We start from the raw sequence: 24,772 nt of genomic DNA on the forward strand, positions 1-24,772 counted from the left end.
AATGTCCCCACCTACCAGGCCGGCCCATGCCAATCTTCTCCAGGTCCTCATTCTTGACATACTCAAAGTGAGACAGGCGGGTAACATTGAGGTCGTCACGGAGCCGCAGGAAATATTGTTGCAGCTGCACCTCGGACAGCAGCTCCAGCAGCCAGCCTGTGCCCTCCTCCGGCTGCATGCTGCTGCTCCCCAGCCTCTGTGGGGAGGAAAGAACGAATCAGGGACCAAGGGATGCAGGGAGGTAAAAGAGGACCCTGCCCGAGTGCCCCGGGCTCACCCACATCCTACTATGCTGCTTCCAGGAAGGATTCAAATCACCTTCTTGCTCCTCAGAACAGCTGTACAGAACAGCCGGTACCCACCTGCCCCCTTTCCTGCCAGCGACAAGGGTAGAATTAGGACAGTTAGGATACAGCCCAGGCGCTGGAGTCAGGGTCTTACAAAAATCCATGGCCCAGTGACCTGAGATCAACCTCCACTGTTCTCAGGTTCCCCTTGGGGTCACAAGTCCTTTGAGATTTTGATGAAAATGACTGTATTTCTCGAGAAGAAATACACATTCTTAATCATAAAGTTTCAATTAAAAAATTGGGGGTTACAGTGTCCCTTGAGACCCAGCCATGGGATCCCTAGACCTGATGCACCTCATAGAAAGGATTCAGGACTAGATGAGTTCTCCCAATGCTTAACATAGCCAGAGCCTCTCCCCCAATCCAAAGACCTCTCCACAAGTGCCTCCAGGACCACAGCAAGTGGGAGAGAGAGAGAGACAGGCAGGGGCTTCGGGGGGCTTTCAGATGCAGCTCAAAGAGACAGCACTGCTCAGCTCCTGTCAATGGCTATCACAGCAGACTGTGGCCCAGTGTTGTCCAGACTTTCAACTTTTTCAAGAAATACTGGGAATCCGAATCTACATGTGAAATCTTGCCATTAAAATTTTTTTGAAAAGGTAATATATGCACATGAAAAATATTCAAATGGCACACAGGAGCCATCAAGTCTCATTTCCTCACCTATTGCACAGCCACCTAACTCCCCATCCCCAAAGCCAGATGCCATTAATGACTTTTACCTTCCAGACTTTGTTTTTCCCCCACACAAATAGTCACTCATTACCCACACAATTCTGTTCCTTGTTTTCACTTAACATTATCTTTCTCCTGACTTTTTAACTATATCAACTAATTCAAGTTTGAAAAACACACACACTCACTCACACACACACACCACTCTGTACTGGCCAAACAATATATGTGTGTGCAGGCCACAAACAGCCAAAGGCTCACCAGTGAGTGACCTCTGATCTACACTTTCTTGGGCACAAATAAAAAGGCCAGTGGCACCCTCAACGCTAAGCAACCTGACCCACCAGACACCAAGCCCATCCCTGTCCAAGTGAGATACCTCAGAGCTGAGAGCTTGGCCAAACCAGCCCCTGACCCATGTTCAATCCCCATGGAAGAAGCAGGCAAGTGGGGAAAGGTCAGCTACCAGAGACCCCCTCCTCCCCAATTCAGAGGTGGCCTTGTCTCCCTCAGCTCTCATCACAGGTCACACTGAGAAGCAGGCGCTCACAGCCCAGGCCCAGCATGAGCCTCCTGCCTCCACAGTTCCCAGAGGTGCTGCCAACCCAATGCAAGGAGTTTGGACTTTCCCAGGCAGCTCAGGGCGGTACAAAGAGCAACAAATGGGAACGGAGAGGACTTCAGTTCAAACCCCGGCTCTCCCGCCAAGGCGGCTGGGCCAGTGGGGGTTTCCAAACTTTAAGCGGTAACCCTTTATCCAGATGATTCTCACAAAGGCTGTACAGCCCCCTAGGGGACATTTTTGGTTGTCTCAATGTTGGGGGGCCACTAGTGGCCTTTAGGGGGGGCAAGAATGTGAGTTATCTTGTAATGCACAGGACAGTTTCACACACTGTTCCAAATCCCATAAAACTTAAATCATGGAGGTGAAAAATCTGTTTGTAATCATCTGACTCTAGAACTGAATTCCATTTTACATTTGAACAAAAAAGTATTTTTGCAGTTTTAATACATACTGAATTTTCCTGGGTTGGAACTACCATACTGAGTAAAGTGAGGGAAAACTGGCTTTTGCTTTGTTCAGAACTTAGCAAAAGTTGCTCACTATTCAAAAAAAGTCACTGAGAGCAACCTATCCTTAGTATTTCAAAACGCCCCTCTCAGTCAGCACTTGTAGATGGAGCTTGGTGGTGGTTCTACAAGAGGTCCTAGCATCTACTTCACCTATGTCAGAGTACACTGACGAGGCAGAATATATGAAGTGGTAAATTCCTTTCCTTTTATTTCTCTTTTGTATTACAGGTGGCGCTATGTTTGGTGACTGACTACACATACACATACATGGTAAACATGTTATATTTCTATTAATTTTAAGAAGAGTAACAATAAAAATAACTAACACTTCGACTACATTACTATATGCTAGGCGTGGTGCCAAGCATTTAGTGGTATTAACTCATCCTCAACAAAACCATCTGTTATAAACAAGGGGGTGTGGGCTTTAGAGGGAGGGACACTACTGCTTTCCAGAAGAAAACCCCAAAGGTACACTGTGAAAACCACTGCCTTCAGCAGTGTCTCTCCATGGCCCGGCCCCCGTAGGGCGGGGCCAGCATTTCCATGGTTACCAACCTGTCCCTGGAGCAAAGTGATCCCACCCCAACATGGTTGAGCCCCAGATGGGGCTTGCAACCAGGACAAGAGATCTGAAGGTCCTCTCCTCTTCTTCCCCAATTCCCAAATTCCAGGGCTCCAGGGTCCCCATGCCAACCCTCCTCTGGGGTAGGAGGCAGCCACTCCTGAGAACAGCTTAAAGCTGTGACCTGGTGGTCAGGGCTAGGGAGGACCCACAGGCCCCTCCCTGAAAAGCACAGTCCAACCTGGTCGTTTTCCCTGAAACACCAGCCAACAAATCTCTCGGCTCAGCTGGACACTCTCCTCCCAGCTCCCCAACCCCAGGCAACAGGGCTGCTCTGCGTAGGGGCATGTGTGGGAAGACTAAGAACACTGAGATCCCAGTGAGGAGAAAGCAGGCAGGGTCCCAGTCCTGCCTCTACCACCAAGCCCAGGGTGCCCCTGGACAAGTCCCCTCCGCACCCCTACCTGTCCCCTCCAGCCCAAGTTTCTTTGTGAAACAGAGAGCACTGCTACAGCTAACCCCTCCACCCCACCCCCACCCGCCATAGTCACTAGTGTCACTAGTTCTCCGTGTGCCTGGGCCCCAGCGGAGCCCAGAGCCCACACACCTGTGTCTGACACATGTAGCTCTCGTGGCTGCATGCACACTTCCCAAATACACTCTTCAACACTTGCCAACAAGAATGCAGCAACCGGAGGGGGAAGGCCACTCGGCCCAGACCCTCCTGTCAAACCCTCACTAGAGGTGTCCCTCAGACATTCCCAGTCCTGCTCTCTGCCCTTTAGTAAAGTGCTGGCTCTGAGGAGCTGATCTAGTCTCTAGTCGGCTAGGCCCCAGCCCCCCACTCACTGTGTATAGTCTTCGCCGTAGTCTGGCCAGAAGAGGAAAGGAGAGCTCTAGGCCAGGGAATCGACGAGCTGCTGGCATCTCCACGGAGCTGGACCCCCTGAATGGGTCACTAGGATTCTGGCTTGAGAAGTAGGGGAGCAGGGACCTCAGCTCCTAAATTTCAGGTTCTGCCCAGAAGGGAAGTTGACCAGAGGTCTGCCCTAGGAGCCCCCCAAATTCCGCACCAGGGGTGAGAAACAGGACAGAAGAATAGGGTAGGCCCTGTTCTCTGCTACACAGCTGTTTCTACAGCTGGCTAGTCTGGCAGGGAGCAGGTTCGCTCTTCTCTCAGCTGGCTGCAGCCTGGGTCCTCTGTCCTGCTTCTCTGTCTTCTCCAGTGCAGTGGTCACAGCTCCAGCCCTACTCCCTGGCTCCCCCTCCTGACTGCCCTCCCTCCCTCCTCCCTCCCTCTCCAGCTGAGCAGCTCTGACACTGGCTGAAAAAGGACCTTTCTGAATCACTGCCAAGAGGGCAGCGGGAATGGGGGGACTCTTCCTCCCAGCCACCCGCACTGGCCCCCCTGCCTCCCCATACACAAGGCCCCCTGTCTCTGGCTTCCACCCCAACCCCCATAGTTGCAGACAACTCCTGGGATTTTAGGGTGGAGGCAATGTGAATCAAGCAGCAATGTACAAAGAATGGTTGCAGGCCCCCATATGGGCTTATCTAGGGCTTGGGAGCTAGTACACAGCCTGAGTTAGGGGCTAGGACCCCAGGATCATTCCTGGATCCTGCAGGCAGACCCTTCAGAGACCCTCCCCCATCTCCTAGTCCCAGCCTTGGCTGGGCGTCTCCTGGCTCAGGCCCTAATGTGGCCCTGTTACCCTGGTGCCCGACGGAAATAGGAGGCCGGCAGCCTGCCAGAGTGGGGCAGTCCAGCCAAGATCAAGAGGGGGTGGAGGGGGTAAGGAATCTCCACCCCCTCCCCTGGGGTTGCCTTGTCTGCTGCCCACAACACCCAGGGTACCTCCTCCCTGGACCAGCTGGCCAAGATCCAAAGCCCCCTCAAAACAAACAAATATGCCCCTAGACCCTGCTGGGATTGCTCCCACCCCAAGTTGTAGGGTTCCAGGCTATACGATGTCTCTTGTATAGCACCCACACACAGACAACAGCCCCAGCTAAAGGGAACTGGAGGCACTCCATCAAGCCCCTGTGGGCCCCCCACGTTCCTGGAGCTGACAAATGATCCCCCCTGCCCCTCCTCAAGGGCGCCAGCTGCTCTTACACCCCCCTCACTACAGCCCCCAGACACACCTGACAGCTGCAGGAAGTCCTCTCAGGCTCCCTCAGTACCCCCACCCCATCCCCCAGCCATGCCCAGGGAGCCCCTGTTTCTTGACACTGCTCTCTTGTCCCTATCCAGCTGGCGACCAGCACTGGAAGCCCCAGCTGGCTAGTGGGGCAGGCAGCTGGAGTGAGAGTTTTGGGGAGTCATTATCCCAGGCTCTCTTTCCAAGGCCTCTCTCAGTGTTTAGAGAGAAGGTACCCAAAGGGACAGCCATTTCCTGGTCTGAGCCCAGATGGGGGAAAAGGGGGACACACTCCAGCAATGAGTCCTTCTTCCCTATCCCCCTGTCATCAACTACCCAAAGCTTGTGGAGCCTACCAGGTGCAGCCTCCCATCTGTCCAAGTGAATCTCCCGTCTGAGGCTGGGATCACAGATAATGGACAAGATAAGATCAGGCTGAGGTCACATTGGAGCTGACTTTTCCCCAAATCCTGGCAGAGAATGTCCACAGCTCAGACAGAGAAGCCTACTGCCTACCTCCCACCAGGCACCACCTTAAAGGAGACCCAGAGACTTGACCTCAGGGGACAATTTAACTTAAGCAGGATTACTCCCTCAACTACAAGATGGGGGCTGCTGGATTAGAATGGCCAGATTAAAAATTCTAGCCACTCCCTAAAAGATGTGCCCCAAACCCACCAGAACCCCATGCCTGACTCTCCCTTGGACATCGGGTAAGAACAAGCGGCAGCAGCTTGCTCAGCAATCCAGCTGTGAGAGGCTGTAAAGAAAAGCACGGTCAGGGGTGAGAGCTCAGGCAGCTCTTGGACCCCTTTCTCCCAGCCCTAGAAAACAGCTCCCACCTTTCTGTCCATCTTTGTCCAGTCAGCTACTGCCCTCTGCCGGCCAAGAGAGAAAGTGCTTAATCTCCAAGGGGAAGGGAAATGGTCCCTTAAATATGGTGATCTTATTTTCTAAAGCAAACAGGGGCATTTGGCTTAATATGAATATTCAAAAGTCCAGTAAGTGGGAATGTCCACGGGACAGGGACTCAGTGCCCATAAAAGACTAAACCCAAATCCTAGTGCTTCCACGGGTCAAATGAGGCGTTGAAGAAAGCCCAAAGGGCAGCTTAATTGGGACCAAGAGACTCTGAGGCAAATGTCAGCATCAGTAATTTACCACCACTGATTCACCCCACCCCCGGAACTCCCCACGGCAACACCCATTCTTCTTTACCCAGCCTACCAGGACAGATCCTGGGGCCCAGAAGCATAGACACCCTTCACTCCTGGGAGGCTGCTGCAGAGAGCAGGGCTGGGCCCTCAGCTCACCAGCAGATGATGGGGGCTAGGGCCCAAGTACCCGGCTATCCCCCAGGCTTCCCCCATTACCTGCGGTCCCTCCTTGCCCCCAGTCAGGCGCTGATACGCAGATCTCTCCCCCATGGAACCCAAACTCCCTGCGTTAAGGCTAGGGAGGGGGCAGAGCCCTCCCGCTGCCCCCGCCTCTCCAGCGGCACCGGCAGCGTCACTGCCCTGCGTCCAGAGTGGCAGGGCCTCAAGCATCCTCTGGAGTCTGGAAGAAGGGCAGGGCTGCTGAAGCACATGAGCCAGAGGAGCCCCAGTCGTTGCCCCCACTCCCGCACGCACCCCACAGTCTCCTATCCGCCACCCACTGGCTGGCAAGAGCCCTGGTGGTCTGGTCGCTGCCTCTCCAGCTCCGACAGCGGCAGGCCCCTCCCCCAATCCTTTACCGAGCCAGTGCCTCTCCATGAACAAGCTGCTGCCTCTCCGCAGTGCCACAAGCTGACCCCCAGAGCACCACGTGCTGGGCCCCACCTTCACTGACCATGGAGCAACGGCTCCCCTCGGTCCCTCTGTTGTCTCCAGGACCCCAGAGCTCCGCAGCCACCAGTTTGGTCCTGGTGATTCAAAGGTCCCCATATTCCATAAGGGGGTCCATCCAAGAAGCATACAGAATAGAAGCACCCCCGGTCCTGAATCAAACTGAGACCCCTCCCTCTAGACATCGGTGCCTGAAGCCTATCCCTCTACCTGCCCACCTTGCACTGAGCTCCAAGAAGGTGCCCACCTGCTGGGCTCCCTGCTGCTCCACTTCGCTCCACTCCGCTCCGCTCCACTCTCTCGGCTGCGAACCTGCCCGGCCCACTCCTCCCCTAGCAGTGGTGGGAGCCACGCCTCCTCCACCGCCCCCACCCCCCGCCCCTCCCCTTCTCCCCGTGGCCTTGACACGTCCCTTTCTACCCCCTCCCCCAAGATAGTACGGGCTGTGCACATGGGAGGGCAGGGCAGAGTACTGGGGCTGACCTCTCTGGTCAGGGCAGAGTACTGGGGCTGACCTCTTTGGTCTCAGAAGAGTGCCTTGAGTGTCAACACTCCCTGCCAGAGGATCTGCTCCTACACCTGCCCACTCAGTGCTTTGTCACCCAGCACGCAGGTGAGGCCACTGTTAGCAGAGGAAGTCCCACTGCAGAGGCTCCTCCTCTCTCTCCAGCCCCGAGGGCCTCAAGACGCACCAGGACCCTCTAATTTTGCTGGCATCTGAAGCATCCACTGACTCCACAGTACCAGGTATTTATGACTGAGCTCAGGGCACCTTCACCCCTTCTAGGGTTGAGGCAGAGAAGGAGAGAGATGCTGAGACACCCCACACACAAACTCAACCTCAAGACTGAGGAGAGACCCCAGAAGGGCACTAGGTGAGTTTTCCACAAGGCTCACTCTCCTCACGAGCTCCTTCTCAACCCTGAAGCATGCTGGGGTAGGGAATGACCCTGCCAGGCAGCGGGTTCATTCTAGGCAGAAGCTCCTCTGCATCTTACTGCAGCTATGGCAGAAACTAGTTTTGAGAACAGATGCAAGAACCCAAAGTCAGCCAGCTGTGGAGAAAGAGAGGCTGAAAATGTCAGGCCCGTTCTTTCTTCTCCTGGTTGGATGAAGGGTCCTCCTTCCTGCTTTCTCACCACCTCCTCCCTCATAAGTTCCCTGCCATCTTGCAAGATATCCACAGGATCAAATCTGTCTCTAGGATTTGGGGAATCCAGCCCACCTGCACACTTCTCTTGTCTATAACTTGCCCCCTTATCTCTAAAAGGGAGCCGGGAGTAGCCAGGAATCTGCTGTCTGCCCTCCTCCCCCAGCCTCTCCAACACATCAGTGTGAAGTGACAAACCCACACGGAGGAGAAGCCGTGACATGTAATTTCCGGCCGAGAGGATTTTCCCAAAACAATCTACCGTATTCTCGGGAATATATGCCAACCCCACCTGCAAGCCTGCCTCTCCCACTTCTGCCCTCCCTCTCCTCCAAGTCCTGGAGGGAAACAACATATTGGGGTGGTGGGAGGGGGGGTTCATAGCTCCACTCCCAGCCGCCAGAGGATTATCATGCCTCCACATGTCAGTCCCACCAAGATCAGTCAACTTCAACTCACCCTCTGTGAGCAGGGCTCAAGCTTCTGGACCAAGGTCAGGCAGGTTCCCCTCAAATCCTCACTCCAGAGGGAACTGCATTAGGTAACCCCACACCTTCAGGTCAGCCCAGGTCTGACACCACACTGGTCTGGGGAGGAGGCTCGCCACAGGCCAAAGGAGAGAAGGGGATGATTCAGACACATACCATGGCTGTTCACACCCTCCCCATCTCCAGGACACAGGGGCCCACTCCCTCCCAGAGGAGCTTGGAATCTGAGATCCTGAGGATGGGCAAAGCTGAGGCATACTTGCCAGCACTGCTAGGCCCAGAGGTCCTGAGTCCAGCCCTAAAGTCTCTTCACCCTTCTCTTTGTTTGTATTCACTGGGGACTCATTTCCTCTCCTCCTAGGACTCCAATTACCACCATGCTCTGTCTGTCTCCATTCCTAAGCTCCTAAAGCTCTAGACCCATATTTCTACACATTATAGGACAGCCCTACCAGAAGGATGCATAGGTACCACAAATCTGCATGTCCAAACTGAGCTCATCACCACTCATTTAAATCTTGCTAATGTGCGCTCCTGTATCCTGACTGGAAACATCACAAGACAACACCAGCAACCCAGGCTAGAAACCTCACTCCTGTGCCCCCCAACCATCCTACCTTCTCCACTGGGCAGGCCACAGAATCTTGTTGTTTCTACCTGCTCAGTATTCCTCCCATCAGTACCATTGGGATCAAAAGGCAGACAGATCTGGGCTGAAATCCTGGCTGTCACTTTCTTGGGCAACTTTTGGGCAAATGACTTAACCTCTAAGCCTCAATTTCCAAATCTGTAAAATGGGGATAAATAGTACCTCCTTCATAGAGCAGATTCAATGAGATCATGAATAGCATACTTAGCACAGCACCTGGAATATAGTTGCCTATTATTACTGTCATGTGAACACAGATCTGAAGTCCCTCCCCTGCCTATAGCCTTCTTGTAACTCCTCACAGTGAGCCAAATGCAAGGCCCTTCAGGATCCACTCCTTGCCTATTTGTCCAACTCCATCTCCTACCATTTCCTTCAAATGTCTCCACGTTTTTAAATCCAGTATAGCAAGCACCTTCATGGGAAGAGGGGCTACCAATCTCATTACAGCCACGCCTGTCCCAGACCCACTAAGCTACTTTGCTCCCACAAAGCCACTTCAGCCCCAGGGACAACATGGCCAGTCACTCAGGGAGGGAGAGAGAGGGGAGGGGATCGGAGGGGGACAGGGGAGTGACAGGGAGGAAAGGCAGGGCACAGAAGCAGAGGCAGTCACATCAGATAAAGGGACCGTCCTATGCCTCATCTCCTTAGACAACAGAGGAGGTGTAACTTTCAGAGATGAAAGGAAAGGATCTGACTAAACACCATGACACAGACCAACACTGAATTCAACACCTCCCCACACGTACCAACTTGAACTTGAAAGTATTTTGTAACTATTTTATGTTCCACCAGCTAGAGACCGGCATGACAACCCTGAAACCCAGGGACAGTACACTGAGAGCCCTAATGCATTCGGGGAGCACTCCTCTCCCCTGCACAAAAACACCAGTGGAGTGTGACAGAGGATAAATTCCTGCAGCTGCCTGGGTTTCATGCATATGCCTACAATGCCAATCCTCTGGTGCAGGCGTCATCACTGCACCAAGGCCCAGCAGAGACTCCCAGGAAGGGAGGAAGGATGTAGTCCTAGCAGCCAGCCACTCCCCGGAGCTCTTCCAGGGCTGGGCAGAGGCTGCCCAGCTAGTCACCCTGCACCATGGCTCAGGCATCCCCCCACCCCCACCCCTGAGGAGAGCCTGAACTGAAGCGGCCCATTGTTGGGCCCTGGAGGTGGGGTGGGGAAAGCCAGAGCTGCGTATTGTAAATCATTTACTCTGCAAGAGGGACTGCTCATCCCCAGGGGACTATGTCCACACCAGAACTACAGGAGCTAGATACATCCAGTGCAGGGCAGGAGAGGAAGGGTCTGAACCTGGGAGACAAATGTCAGGGACTTCAAGATATTTAAGATAGCTTAAATCCCACCATATCATGCCCACTCATTTTAGCGATAGAGAAACTAAGACCCTAAATTGGAAGGGACTTGCCCAGCCTAAGGCATTTAAGAACCTGTTATAGGGAATGAATCTCCAAGAGCTGGGGGAGGTCAACAATTCAGAGTGATGGTAATTCTCTTCCGGTCATGGAGGGACAGCCCTGCCAAGGTCAGGGACTAGTAAAGGTCATGGGCCCGGAGAGGTGACCCTCCCTCATTAGGAGACACAGCACACAGAGGACAGGCAGAGACAAAAAGAAGCCAGTGTCCTCACAACCTGCTGAGGCCCTTAGCTTCAGGGCTCTCAGGAAGAAGAGCTGCTGAAGGGAGAGACCAGGCCAAACCTCTCCCCCCATACTCCTCCTCAGTCACTCATACCTACCATGTTTTCACCCTGTGCTACCATTTGGGGGAAACAGAAAGGAGAAGTCACGGTCTGGGTTCTCAATAAAACACTATGTGCAGGTTCTTTATTAAAAGCTTTATTTTCATTGACCGATTTAAACCCCTACCCCTTACTACCCCTACGTTATCCCCCATTTTACAGATAAGAAAACTGGCTCTGGAGAGGTAATCAGGGTCACCTCGAAAGAGATGAAGCCAGGACTCAGCCCATATACAACTGTATACTACATTGCTTGGCTCAAGGATGCAGGCCCACGGAGGGTAGCGCCTTATTCATTAAATATATACTGGATACTGAATGAATTCATAGATTCTCTAGTTTAAAGAGGGGGTAGAGTTTCCAGGAGAAGTCTACAGATCGCACAAATGCACATAATTTCACTCCTTCCCCAAACTACAATTTAAAAAAGGGAAATTTTTTAATGGTATAAGTTCCTAAGGATGAGAACAGTAGAGACAACCACAAAACTTTGGAAGCTGGAAAGCAGATGGGCCAGTGACAATTGAGAGGATGTGCTCTATCAAAACCAGAGTAAACCAACAAAGGAGAAGACACAAGAGACAGGAAACAGAAGGGCTGTGAAGGAAATGCCCAGGATGCTGAAGGGAGATCCCAAGAGGACAGGTAAGCATCGTGACAGAAAGCAACCAGTCCATGCTGCTTCAGGGCACAAGGCTCTGAAACTTCTTCAGAAAGATGAATTTGATAGAATACCGAATAGAAAATAAGAAATTGAGAAATTTAGACAGTTACTAGAGAGTCTGACTAATTGAAAGGTACATAGAAAACTAAGCAAACAGAAAAAACAACTCCAAGGAGAATAAAAAGTTGTGCAGGAAAGGAAAAGTCACCACAGTTTACTATACCATAACAATGTAAACTCAGAGAGTAGACTGAAGGAAAACAATAGATATATCTGGAGTGGATGGACTGAAAGACTGAAAGATGGGAAGAGTTAAAGGGTGGAAAGGTGGGAATGAGGGAATTAGAAGTCAGATCCTCATCTTGGACCAAGACTGAGTAATAGACATCGATTTAATTTCCTGACTGAAATAACAACAAAAAAATGGATAAAAAAAATGGTTTTAAAGACGTCAGACATTGGGAAACAAAAGATAGTGTTACCCATGAGACAGGAAACAAAGGAGCTCAGCCCTACAGTTGAGTTTCCAAGCTACAGCACAGGGAAGGGAACCAGTCAGACCCCAAAAGACTTCCTGAGTTGGGGAAATGGAGCTGAGAGTTTGGGGATATTCATGTGGCCAGAGTTCACAGAACAGATCATCAGAGAAGAGAGAGCACCATAAAGGTCTGTAAAGGGCCCCCTTAAATATTCAGCTGAGTACTGATATCACGTGAATTGCAGAAACTACCCAAGGCTAAGGGGGGAAACAGTCAAAAGGATTAGAATTAAAATGCCTGGTGCTCACAAAGCTAGGAAAAGGGCCTGTTCCTAACAGCCAGGTTGGAAAAGCTGGGCACTGAGTAGGATACACAACTGGGTCTTGCCTCAGAAGTGGGGAATTATTAGCCCTTGACTGAGCACAGCTCTGATCCCACTTAACAAATCTAAAAATAAGACCCAAGAGGATCATACTATTTCCAAGTCACTTAACTACATCCCTGAACAAAGCTCAAGAATATTTATAGGAATAAAGAAACACACAGCAACCAACAAGATAAAATTCACATTGTCTGGTATCCAATAAAAAATTACTCGGCATGCAAAAAAGCAAGAAACTATAATGAGGAGAAAAGGCAATCAATCCAGAACTGACAAACATTAAAATTAGTACACAAAAGACATGAAAACAGTTATTACAACTATATTTTTAAAAGACTATAATTGAACTTCTAGAATAAAAACTACATGGTATGAGATGGAAAAATAAACTGAATGGAATTAAAGGCAGATTTGACATTGCAGAAGAAAAACTTGGTGAACTTGAAGACACAATATGAGAAATTCCAAAACGAAACAGAGACGAAAAAGAGATTCTTTTTTAAATGAACAAAGAATCAGTGAGCAGTAGGACAATTTCAAGTGGCCTAACATATATAGAGAGAGTGCCTGAAGAAAGGAGAGAGCTGGAAACAGAAAAAATATCTGAAGAACTTATGGATGAAATTTTCCAAATTTGATGAAATCTAAGCCCATAGATTCAAGAAGTTCAGTGAACTCCATGTACATGGCACGTGAAAGAAACTACACCAACACGCATCATAATCAAACTGCTCAAAATCAGTGATAAAGTGAAAATCTTAAAAGTAGCTGGGGAAGGCAAGAGAGGTGTTATATTGAGAGAAAGAAAGATAAAGATGACAGCACATTTCTTGCAGAAACAATAGAAATGAGAAGATCATGGCACATCATCATTAAAGTACTGAAAGAAAAAACTAACTAGAATTCTATTACAATGGAAATATCTTTTTTGTGTTAGCTCATGTCTTTTATTAACTCATATTCAATTACTTGTCTTCTGGTCTGTTGAAGCAAGAGATCAGACACCTTTGCCACAATAATGTCTTCAAAGTGGCTGGCCATAAAAACTCCAAAACCACATTCATCTTAAGGGTACTCCCAACGAAGGCAACTGATATTGCTATTGTCATCCACCTTGTAGTATTTCAGGAGAGCCAGCTTAACTTTTTCTCTCTCATGTTTATTCTTCTGGGGAGTGGTTTTAAGGCTTCCTCTTCCTTTCCTTGGCACCATCACGAAGTTTCAACACAAGATGAAGAGTGGACTCCTTTGGAATGTTGTAGTCAAACAAAGTACATCCATCTTTCAGTGGCCTGCCAGCAAAGACCAGTCTTTGCTGATCAGGAGGAATTCTTTCCTTATTCTGGATCTTGGCCTTTACCTTTTTTATTGTGTCCAAGGGTTCAACCTCGAGAGTGATGGTCTTCCCCATTAAGGGTTTTCATGAAAATCTGCATCTTGGACTTGGTTCCACCACAGATGGCGGGATAGAAAGTGAAAATATCTTTTAAAATAAAGGCTAAATAAACTTTTAAAACATATAAAAGCTGAAAGAATTCAGCATCAGCAGACAAACCTACACTACAATAAATGTTAAAGTCCTTCAGACAGAAGGAAAACAATAAATACCATAAAGAAATATGGATCTCTGCCAAGAAATGAGCAGCAATGGAAATAGCAACTACATGAGTAAATAGTTAAGATATTTTTTCTTATTATTTAAATTACTTTAAAAGAAATTGTTTAAACAAAAATAATACCAATGTTGTATGGTGTTTATAACATCTATAATTTTTTACAATAATAGCACAAAGAAAGGAGAGAAATAAAAATATACTATTTTAAGGCTCTTATACTAATATCACTTGGAAGCAGACCATGATAAGTTAAAGATGTACATTATAAATCCTATAGACATTACAAGAAAACTATCCTCATAAACATAAATGCAAAAATTCTTAACAAATTCTTTAACAAACAGAATTCAACAATATATATAAAGAATAACACATCATGACCAAGTAGAGTTTGTCTCAGGAATGTGAGGTTGTTCTAACATTTGAAAATCTGTCAGTGTAATTCAACATATTAGAAACCTAAAATAGAAAGTCCTATGGTCATTTTGATAAACACACCAAAAAGCGTTTGACAAAATCTAACATCCATTCCTATTAAAAATTTCAGTTAGGTAGAAATAGAAGTGAACTTCTTCACCTGATCAAGGTCATATATGAAAAACTGACAGCTAACATCATGCGCAATGGTGAAAGACTGAATGCTTTTCCCTTAAGATCCGGAACAAGGAGTCTAATGTTCTATTCAACGTTATGCTACAGGATATAGCCAGTACAATCAGGCAAGAAAAAGAAATAACAGGCATAAAGATTAGAAAGGAAGAAGTAAAACTGTCTTTATTAGCAGATGACATGACAATCTGTATAAAATCCAACGGAAGCTACAAAAAAGCTACTAGAATAAGTTTAGCAAGATGGCAAGAATCAATGTCAAAATACAAAAATCAACTGCATTCATATACACTAGCAACAAACAATTGGAAACCAAAATTTTAAAAAGAAACACCATCTTACAGCAGCACTGCTGACAAGCAAAAGGTAAGAAGCAACCATCTATGAATGAATCAACAAAATGTAGTATATTCATATAACAGATCATTATGCAACCTTAAAAAAGGAAATTTTGACACATGCTACAACAGAGATGAACTTTGACTACATGATGGTAAGTGAAAAAGTGACAAAAGGATAAATAGTGGCTGGAACGTCACTGTTTAATAGATACACAGTTTCAGTTTTGCAAGATAAAAAAAGTAATGAAGATGGATGGCGATGATGGTTGTACAACAATATGAATGTACCTAACAATACTGAACTGTACACTTAAAAATGGTTAAAATGGTAAATTTTATGTTATGTATATTTTACCACAATTAAGATAAATAAAAAACCAAGCACCATAAAAAATACCATTTACAATAGCACCAAAAATATGTTAACACTTAAGGACATACCTGGCAAAAGATGTGAAAGATCTATACACTGTAGACTATATGCCATTGGTGAAATTCTTAAAAATCTAAATAAATAGAGATCTATGTTGTTCATGGGTCAGAAGGTTGAAGGCTGCTAAGATGTCAATACTCCCCAAATTGATCTATAGATTCAATACAACCCAAATAAAAATCCCAGCAGGTTCTGTACTGTTATTTTATAGAAATTAACAAATTGATTCTAAAATGCATGTGGAAATGCTAAGAACCTAGAATAACTAAAGCAATTTTGAAAAGGAAGAACAAAGTTCAAAATCTTACTCTGATTTCAAGACTTACTATAAATCTACAGTGATCAAGATAATGGGATAAAGAGAAACAAACAGATCAATGGAACAAAACAGTCCAGAATTAGATCTATACATATACAGACAATTGATTTTTGACAAAGGTGCAAAGGCAATTCCACAAAAAGACAAATCTTTTCAACAAATGGTGCTGGAACAACAGGATCTCCACACATAAAAAAATGAACTTCAATTCATACCTTGTACCATATACAAGAATTAACCCCAAATAGATCAGAAACTTAAATGTAAAGCCCATAACTATAAAACTTGTAGGAGAAAACCAAAGTGCTTTGGGTTAGGCAAAGATTTCTTCAACATGACACTAAAAGCACAATCCATAAAAAACAAACAAGTTCATAAATTAGAATTCATTAACATTTAAAACTTCTGCTCTTCAAAAGACACAGTTAAGAGAATTAAAATGGAAGCCAGGATTGGAAGAAAATATTTGCAAATCACATATCCTATAAAAGGCTTATATCCAGAACATATAAAGAACTCTCAAAACTCAATATGGGAAAAAACCCCATACAATTAAAAAATGGGCAAACAATTTAAACAGACATATCACCAAAGATATATAGATGATGAATAAGCACATGAAATTAAAACCACAATGCAAATTAAAACCGCAATGAGATACCACTACAGACCTATGAGAATGTCTCAAATTAAAGGGACCAAATGTTGACAAAAAAGTGGACAAACTAGAACTTTCATACACAGTGGGTGGGTATGTAAAATGGTACAACAGCTTTGGAAACAGTCTGACAGTTCTTAAGAGTTGAATATACACCTACCATATGATCCAACCATTCCAGTCCTAAGGACTTACCCAAGGGAAATAAAAAGCATTTGTCCGCACAAAGACTTCAACAAATGTTTGTAGTTTCGTTTGTACAGTAAAACCTCAGTATAACAGATTAATTCGTGCAAAGGGGTGTCTGTTAAAGCTGAAAGTCCATTACATAGTCAAGTAGGTTTTCTGAATGCATTATGTTAAAAAATTGACAATTTAGTTTACCTGTTTTTATTTATATAGACACGTTTGTGTAATTAAAATTATGTATCAAAAGTTTAATTTCACAAAAAAGTTTTCTACACGTATTACTGTAATTTTAAATTTATACTGAATAGGTCTAGTAAATGCGTGCATTTACCAGTCACTGCAAGTAAACAAATGCACACAGTTGGGGCGTTGGCTCAGGGCACACCTGAACATCTGGTGGCTGGCTGAACATCTGGTGGCTGGCAGGCATTAAAATTGCTGCAGAAAGTCATGCTACATGACAACAGAACCATTTACATTGCAAGATGGGGTGTGATCATGTGCACTGTTTATGAGCAGTGACTCTTGGATTTAGGTATGTAGACAATAATTGTAGATATGCAATAATTACTTATGTCAATGAAATTACTACAGTGTTTTTTCCAACATATGGCCTATTCGCTAAAATTTGTTAAAATAACTGAATATTAATAATAAAAAATAACGTATTAATTTAATTATAAGCAAATCTTAGTTAAAAGCATTTTAAAATTAACAGGGTGTTAATTTCCACATATGACATTCAAACTGGAAATTTTGTCCATTAAGTCTGAAATCTCAAATCGAGGTCCACAAAATCGAGGGTTTACTGTAATAATAAAAAACTAAAAACCACCCACTGATAGGTGAATGAATAAACAGACTGGGGTATATACATGCAATGGAATACTACTCAGCAATAAAAAGGAATACGCTATTGATATGCGCAACAACATGGATGAATCTCAAAATAATCATGGTGAGTGAAAAAAGCCAGGCAAAAAAGGGGCACATGCTGTATGGTCCAGTTTACATAAAATTCTAGGTAATGTCAACTAATGTATAGTGACAGAAAGCAAACCCAGTCTGTTACCTAGGGATGAGGGATGGCAAAGGAAGGGTGGGATGGAGGGATTACCAAGGGGTCCCCCCAAAATCTGGAAGTTTGGAAATAATGGGTATGTTCATTATCCTGATTGTGGTGGTTGTTTCACAGGTATATACATTTATTAAAACATTAAATTATATTTTAAATGTTCCATTTATTGCATGTCATTATACCTCAACAAAACTATTATAAAAAACAAACAAAAAACACTCCATGTTCCAGAATAAAGCATAGGGCAGGGGAATAATTGTGGTCTTTAAGGGCCAGAGCAAAAGGTCTGGAAGCACTGTTCCCTCCTCCCCAACATCTGCCAGCCAGAGCTCCCAAGGAGGTGAGCACCAGACTGGCAAAGAAGGGTCTGAGCCCTAGGCACTCAGGACACTGTGAGGAAAGGCATGCACACCGCACAGAAGAGGAAACTGAAACCCAGAGGTATTATCTCGCCCCAGGATGTTATTATGCAGCGCATAAGTATTCTAAACCTAGATCTGGCAAAGTCCTTCTCCTCATCTTCACCTACCACAAATGCCAAAAAGGAGACTTGAAATAGGATGAAGATGCGTGCTTGTGTGTGTGCGTGTTTAGAACAATTTTATGCACCAAAGCCAGAGACAGAACCAGTCTGGCCGTCCCAAAAGAGCCAGGCACCCTGGACACGGCACCTGAACTTCAGGTGCATGTGTTTGGGGTGGCAGTGAGACAGGCAGGCGTGGGATGAAGCTGACAGGCAGGTTTGGGTTTGATTGAGGAGCAGGCTAACCGGCTCCCCCAGCACAGTCCCAGGGGCTGCCTACCTAGGAAGTCACCACCATTCCCCAATCCCAACAATTTCCACTCTGTCTGCTTCAGACAGGGGTCTGGGGGCCAAGTGACTCAGAGCCACACCTTGGGCTGAGGCAGAGATGGGTGCCAGTTAAGGCCCTGATGCAAGCAGCAATTCTGCACACCCCCACACACCCCACCCCCAGTCCCCAAGGGCTAGAGAAGCAAAACCCAGACAGTACCAGATAAGAGGTGAACAGTCCTAGGAGGATGAAGCCCATAACCAAGCCCCTCTGGGCCAGGAATGAGTAGGACTGGCACCGGGCCACGAACAAATCAACAGGAAGCCAAATCTAGCCCTAACCCCTGCAATCCCCACCTTTAGGCTGGCCTAGGAGCTGGCTCCAGTTGGGACAGAACACAGAAGGCCACAGCTGCCCATCTGTCCACCACAGGGTGGGGATGAGGTCTGGGCCACAAAGGATGCCCAGAGTCCAATGGTGTAGATATCCTGTCCTCTCCCATTCCTTTCAGGCTAGGGTCCTGAGAGCCCACACCGAGACAGACAGCCTACCCAGTAGCTCTCCACCCTTCTGCCCACTATTCATCCTTGGTTCTGGGCCCTCTATATTAATCAGCTGTGACAAGACGGTGTGGCAGGAGCACGCCAGGCTCCTGCCCAAGTCACTGGCTGCCACAAAAGATAAGGTCCTGTTAACACAATGCTGCCCTCTTCCCTTTTTTGGAATGTGTTGTAAGAACTTGAGGCAACAACCTATCCTGATTGCACCATCCCAGCTATGGCATGGAGGCACCCCTATCTCCACAGGTAGACAGGTGGAGGGGTGCCTGCCTCCTCTGCAACCTCAGCCTGGGGCTACCCCTCTCTTCCTTCTCCCCAGGCCTGGCAGCCACCCAGTCTCACCTCCAGTCTAGACTCTAAGGAAATGCCCCATCACTCTAGCTGGCATATACAGTCCTGGGGGGAGGAGTCCTGCCTCGCTGTAGAAAACTGCACTGTTTCCTCCCTCCCCAGGTTTAAACACGGAGTGAACAAGGGCAATTTGGAGAGGACCTCACCTAAGGTAACTGCAGCCTCCCTGCTTCCAAACACATCAATTCCAGCTGAGAGCAGCAATGGGCTTTCTTACCTTCTGCTGCCTCTCCGCAGACACAGCTTTGACGATGTCCAGGCTGAGGTGGCAGAAGAGGATCCAGCAGGACACAGCCTGCTCTCAGGCCGTAGCTTCCAACGCTCCCTGGTTCACAGGGCTCTTTTGCTCCCCACTCCCCAAGCCCCTACATCTTGTGCTCACTGCAGCCCTGGAGCGATCCCGGTGCTGGGCAGCCAGCCTGCGGCTTACCACCTCCTCCTTCGCCTGCGCCTCCGGATCCTGCGCCCCTCAGGGGGCCCCTCTCCCTCCTGGGACCCCTTTCTGTCAAGGTATGTTTCCTGGACAGCCCGCACCACCTGTCCCTCCTGCACCCCGGGCAGCCAATTTGCTTCCTGCACCCCCAGGCGCCCCTCCCCCTCAGGCCCCTGGGGCCCCACAGGCCGTGCCCTCCCCACCAGCTCGAGTCTCTCTCTGCGAGCCCCGACCTCTCCTAGAACCACCGCCTCCCGTGTGGGGTGCCCGCAGCTCTCCCAGTACTGCTCCCCGGAACTTTCAAGCCCCTTCCCGCGCTCCCAGGAGCGGTCCCCGAATTCGGACAGCTGCAGCAACCGGCGTGGGCTCTCCTCCCCCCGCTCCTGCACCCCGGCAAGGGCCTCCCCGCGCTCCTGCACTGCGGGGCTGCCTCCCCCCTTCTCCTGGTGCTGCTTGCGGGCCCCTAGCCCCTCCTCCTGCACCACAGGCCAGCTCACTGAGCCCGTCCACAGCGGTGAACGCCTCCACTCCGCGCCGTCCGGCGTCCCCCACACCACCCCCAGGCTGGGCTCGTGGCCGCGGCCGCCCCGCTCCTGCACCCCCGGGCCCCCGCCGCCCTCCTCCTGCACTGCCGGACCCACGCCCCCCTGCTCCTCCACGCCGAGCTTCAGCCCGCGGAGATGCTGCGGGCCCCAACTGAGAACTCCGACCCGCTGCGGCTGCTGCTCCGGCAGCGCCGGGCTGAGCCCGCCCCGCTCCTCCTCCGCGCCCTGCTGGGGGTCCCCCGCCCGCACTGCCCAGCGCACTCGCTTGCCCCCCAGAGGCCGCGCGGTCCCGCCTTTCCAGATGGTGCTGCCCGCGGCGCACGCTCACACCGACCCCCGCCCGACTCCTTCCGCCCGTCCCCCCCGGGAGGGGGCTGCGGAGTCGCGTCCCTCGGACTCCGCGGTCTGCCCCGAGCCCCGGCACGCCTCCCGCCCTCCCCTCCCGCCGTAAACGTCCACGTCCGCCCACTGGGCGCCCCGCCCCGCGCCGGCCCCCGCAGGTGCTGCGGCCCCGCGCGCCAGCCCGGGAGCCCGGAGCGCCCGCCCTCCTGCCTGAGTTCCAGGAGCCCGCCTGCGCCTGCGCTGCCGGAGGCAGGGCGGGGGCGGGGCCCAGCACGCCCTCTTAAAGGAACCAGGTTCCGCTTACTCCTCCCCCCTCCCTCTCTCTCTCTTCCGTTCCCTTATCTTTCCCCAGTCTTCATTTCAGCCCCTCCCTCCTCCTTCAGGCTCTGCTTGCGCCTTCGAGTGATGCCAAAAAAAGGGAAGGAGAGGTGAAGCATAAGGTAGAGAGTTCACGCAGAGAAGGTGTAGTAAACCACACCCAATGGAGGAGCACTGAAGTAGGAGTCTTGAATTTGAAGTAGCAGTTCAGTTGTGCTGACTTACCATGTGTCAGTGTGAAAAGTCAATTCCATCTTGCCTCAGTTGTTTCGTTTCTAAAGTGAGGAGGCTGGATTGGAAAGTTTAAAAGGTCACAATCCAGTGAGTGTGTGACTGCAGAGAAAGATTCTATGAAATGAAGCCCAAAGGCCTAGGAACCTGGGCCAACCCCATCCTTGCCCAACAGAGGGCAGAGGGTACTTGAAGGGTATTTCAATAAGGGAGAGCTCTCAGGCCTGTGACACTTCCTGCTGAGAACACTGGCAGAAAGAGCCCAGGGGAAAAAAAAAAAAAAAAGGGGAGCCTCCCTCCCTCTATGGCCCTCTTCTCCCTGCACCCCCAAAGAAGGAGACAATTTAGAGCTCCTCCTCCCAGTAATAGTGCAGCCTACAGACCCAGTTCTTAGCTCAACTGGAGTTTAGAACCCAGAGGCTTCTACTGATTGTCTTACCTATAAAATGGGTATAATAATAAAACAACTCCAGGAAGATTTGTCCAAAAAATCAGACAACAGAGACTGTGTAAGGATGGCTTTTTGTTTGATCCCATTGTCTGGCATTGGGCCCAAGGACCTGACCAGAGGACAGTAGGGTAGTAAGAAGGGAAGGGGTTCCAGAAACCTATAGGGGATGGAGGGAAGGGGCTGGACTGGGTGGATTTGGGTCCAGACACCTATGATAGGACCAAATGAGGTAGATTTGCATCATTGCCTCTTACCCTGTGGGGTGGGCAGAACAACTTTCTACTAAATCATTTCATAGCAGTTTGTATAATAAGCTACCCTTCCCCATGGAGCCGGGGCTGTTGAACAGGAGGTGAATGTACCCTACCTGGGCCAAGAGAGGGTCTAGCTGGGGCAGACAGGACTCTTGACCCCACCTATGGGCACAGTCAGGCTAAGGTCTTCCCCTTGTTGCCTGACCTCAGGGAAAAAAGTCAGGGGGAAGGAATCTGAGGGAGTGTCCTCTCCCCAACCTCCCTCACACTACCTCAGTAATGACAATTGCTAAGGTTTTTGGAGACTTCCTGTGGGTAAGGCCCTGCACTTGGCATTTATTCACATCCAACCCCCACCACAACCCAATGAGGCACACATTATCACCCCCATTTTACAGATGGCAGAACTGAGGCTCTACATAGGCCCTACTTGCTCAGGGTCATACAGCTGGTAGTAGTGAAGCCAGGATTCAAATCCAGTTTTCTGACTCCAAAGTCTGCTCTGAGCCACTAAGGCACAACAAAGCAATGCCAAACCCATAAGCTTTACTTTGGGAAGTATAAGTTCTGACTAGATTTTTAGGGGTCAGTAGATGCAAACAACTTATTTGGAGCAAGCTTCTCTGCCGGTAAATCAAGCTCCAAATCAAACAAAGCAAGGGATCAAGGCACCTGCATCCTGGTCAGTCCTGTTAGGTGATTCATTAGGGGATCCCAGCTCCCTGTTCCCCCACCTCTCCTCCAGTTCCCCTCAAGAGCCAGATCCATGCCTCTTACATCCTTGGTGTAGGGTTATCTGGAGCTTTAGGCTTACAGAAAAGAGGCCTTCTGTTCCCTTCCCTCATCCTGCCTAGTCCCAGCTCCTGGACTGTCCCCACCAACCACCATGTTTAGCACTGGAGCTTTGCTGGGAGATGTCTCTGAGGCTGTCTTTTTCTCTGCACTGTTCTGTGACTTCAGTACTAGTAGCCAGGGAGACACCTAGGAAGACTGCTCTGCCCCCAGGGGAGCTGACATCATAACAGAGGAAATGAAACTATCTAGAAGCACATGGCTCAGAAGATTCAGGAGGTGGCTGTAGGGATAACACCAGTGTTCTAACATGCCTGTGCTAATCTCCTCCCAGATTTGGAATTTAAGGAGAGTTGCCCACAGCAGAGTGACTCTGCAGGGAAAAGGGCTTGTCAGGTCTAGTTCTAAGTGGAGGCTTGTGATGGTGCCCTTAAGAATCTCCTCTGTGAGATGATTAGACTTCGGGGAAGGCAAGGAAGGCAACTTGGGGGTGGTGACCGCAGCCTGACTCATACCTGCAAGCAGGTGCTCAGCCAAGAGTGGTGGAGGCTGCTGAGTGCTTGGACTGAAGGTATTTTTGTTCTGTTTTGTTTTCTAAAATAGAGCCATGTTTTTAAAACTACTGTTGCAACATATTAGGAGGTGAACTGAATTTAGTGGGTTTTTACTGGCTTATTTTTTAATGAAAGAGGACACTGATAGAACAGAAAATATCAGAATACAATTTTTTGAACTTTTTATTGAAGTATACATCCAGAGAAGTGCAAAAACATGTAAATTTTACAAAGTGAATATGCCCAGCACCCAAATCAAGAAACAGAACCAGGTCCAGCCAGTGTGGCTCAGTGGTTGAGCATCAACCTATGATCTAGAAGATCGAGGATCAATTCCTGGTCAGGGCACATGCCCGGGTTGTGGGCTCGATCCCCAGCAGGAGGAGTGCAGGAGGCAGCCAGTTAATGACCCTGTCTCATCAATGATGTTTCTCTCTCTCTCCCTCTCCCTTTCTCTCTCTGAAATCAATAAAAATATATTGAAAAGAAAAAAAGAAAAGAAACAGAACCAGCATCTGTAAGTCCCCACAATTGCAATTTTTACAAGAAATTTTATTATATTAATCTTCTAGCATGCCCTTTGTGGGGGAGAAACAAACGTTCATCTACCCCCAAAGTTCTTCTGGTTGGTTTAATAATCAAATAGACACGAGACAGATTAGCAAGAGAAAATAACCAAATTTAATACATACATATGTATGGGAACCCACATCCATGAGAGAGCCAGAGACCCCACATGTAGGAGAGGTTCAGAGATAGAAAGGGGGATTGAGGCATATTAGACATACTGAGCTAGGGATGAGGTAATGCACCTTAGAGGTTTCAAAGGGTCATTGCAGGATGACACACACAGAATGTAAAGTCCACAATGACAGGGATTTTTGTCTGGGAACAGTCGGGCACAGGCACCTAGAACAATGCCTAGCACACAGTAGATGTCAAAAATATCTGTTGAATAAATGAGAGTGCATGTCAGGTAGTAAAGGTATTGCTTTGTAACATTTTTGTTTCATTATGTATACACATGTGAGCTCTACGCTGAAAATGAAATCTATTTCTTTCTGTAGGTCACAGTTAATAGCTTCTGAAAGCCACTGCTCCAGCTTGAGAAACTTGTGGAGGCTGTGATTCAGGCCTGGGCAATGAGCAGGGGTGAAGGGGAACACTATACTAATGAGATACATGCTTCCCAAACTTCAGTGTGTAACTGAATGACCTGTTGAAATGCAGATTCTGATTCAGCAAATTGGGAAGGGATGCCCAGAGTTCTGCATTTCCATCTACAGCAAGCCCGTGGACCTAGAGATTCTCAATAATGCTGCGCATAAGAATCACATGGGACACTTAAAAACACTGATGCCCAGGCCCCACCCCGGAACAATTAAATTGGAATCTCTGAGGTGGGGCTCAACATCCATAGTTTTTAAAAGCTCCCCAAGTGATTCCAATGTACAACTAGAAATGGCAGGTACTTGGTTCCCTAGTGTCCCCCAATGCCTGAGCTGAGGTGGGAGAGAAGTGAGCTGTGGGATCAGGACTGGTATCTGAGCAGACACTCTGATTTGACAAAGGGCAAAAGATTTCTTAGGAAGGGACCATTTGCCTCTTAGTGGAAGTGAAGGGAGGGATCACTGAAGGAATTTTTTGGCATGAGGCTATTTGCTAACCCAGGCTGTGTTTTCCCAGGACCAAGAA

The 24,772-nt window shown here is 48.4% G+C and overlaps 1 protein-coding gene and 1 pseudogene across 4 annotated transcripts in view; both read right to left on the reverse strand.

The window, feature by feature from the left end:
• TNK2 (tyrosine kinase non receptor 2) overlaps nucleotides 1-19,595 on the reverse strand; it is a 39,109-nt gene extending 19,514 nt beyond the window's left edge. For 2 of the 4 annotated variants that reach the window (XM_087818206.1, XM_087818208.1), the window contains exons 1-2: nucleotides 19,375-19,594; nucleotides 16-196 (exon numbers count right to left, since the gene is read on the reverse strand). In XM_087818206.1, coding sequence (XP_087674332.1) covers nucleotides 16-178 — 163 coding nt within the window. In that variant the 5' untranslated portion in view covers nucleotides 179-196; nucleotides 19,375-19,594. Of the gene's footprint in view, nucleotides 1-15; nucleotides 197-19,374 lie in introns of those variants that run through there. The other 2 variants (XM_087818205.1, XM_087818207.1) reach the window with 2 other exon arrangements.
• LOC148092899 (ubiquitin-ribosomal protein eS31 fusion protein pseudogene) lies at nucleotides 12,449-16,773 on the reverse strand (annotated as a pseudogene).
• Nucleotides 19,596-24,772: the final 5,177 nt, after the last annotated feature.

Source organism: Miniopterus natalensis, chromosome 6, assembly GCF_054644295.1.
Source record: "Miniopterus natalensis isolate mMinNat1 chromosome 6, mMinNat1.hap1, whole genome shotgun sequence".
Classification (NCBI taxonomy): domain Eukaryota; kingdom Metazoa; phylum Chordata; class Mammalia; order Chiroptera; family Miniopteridae; genus Miniopterus; species Miniopterus natalensis.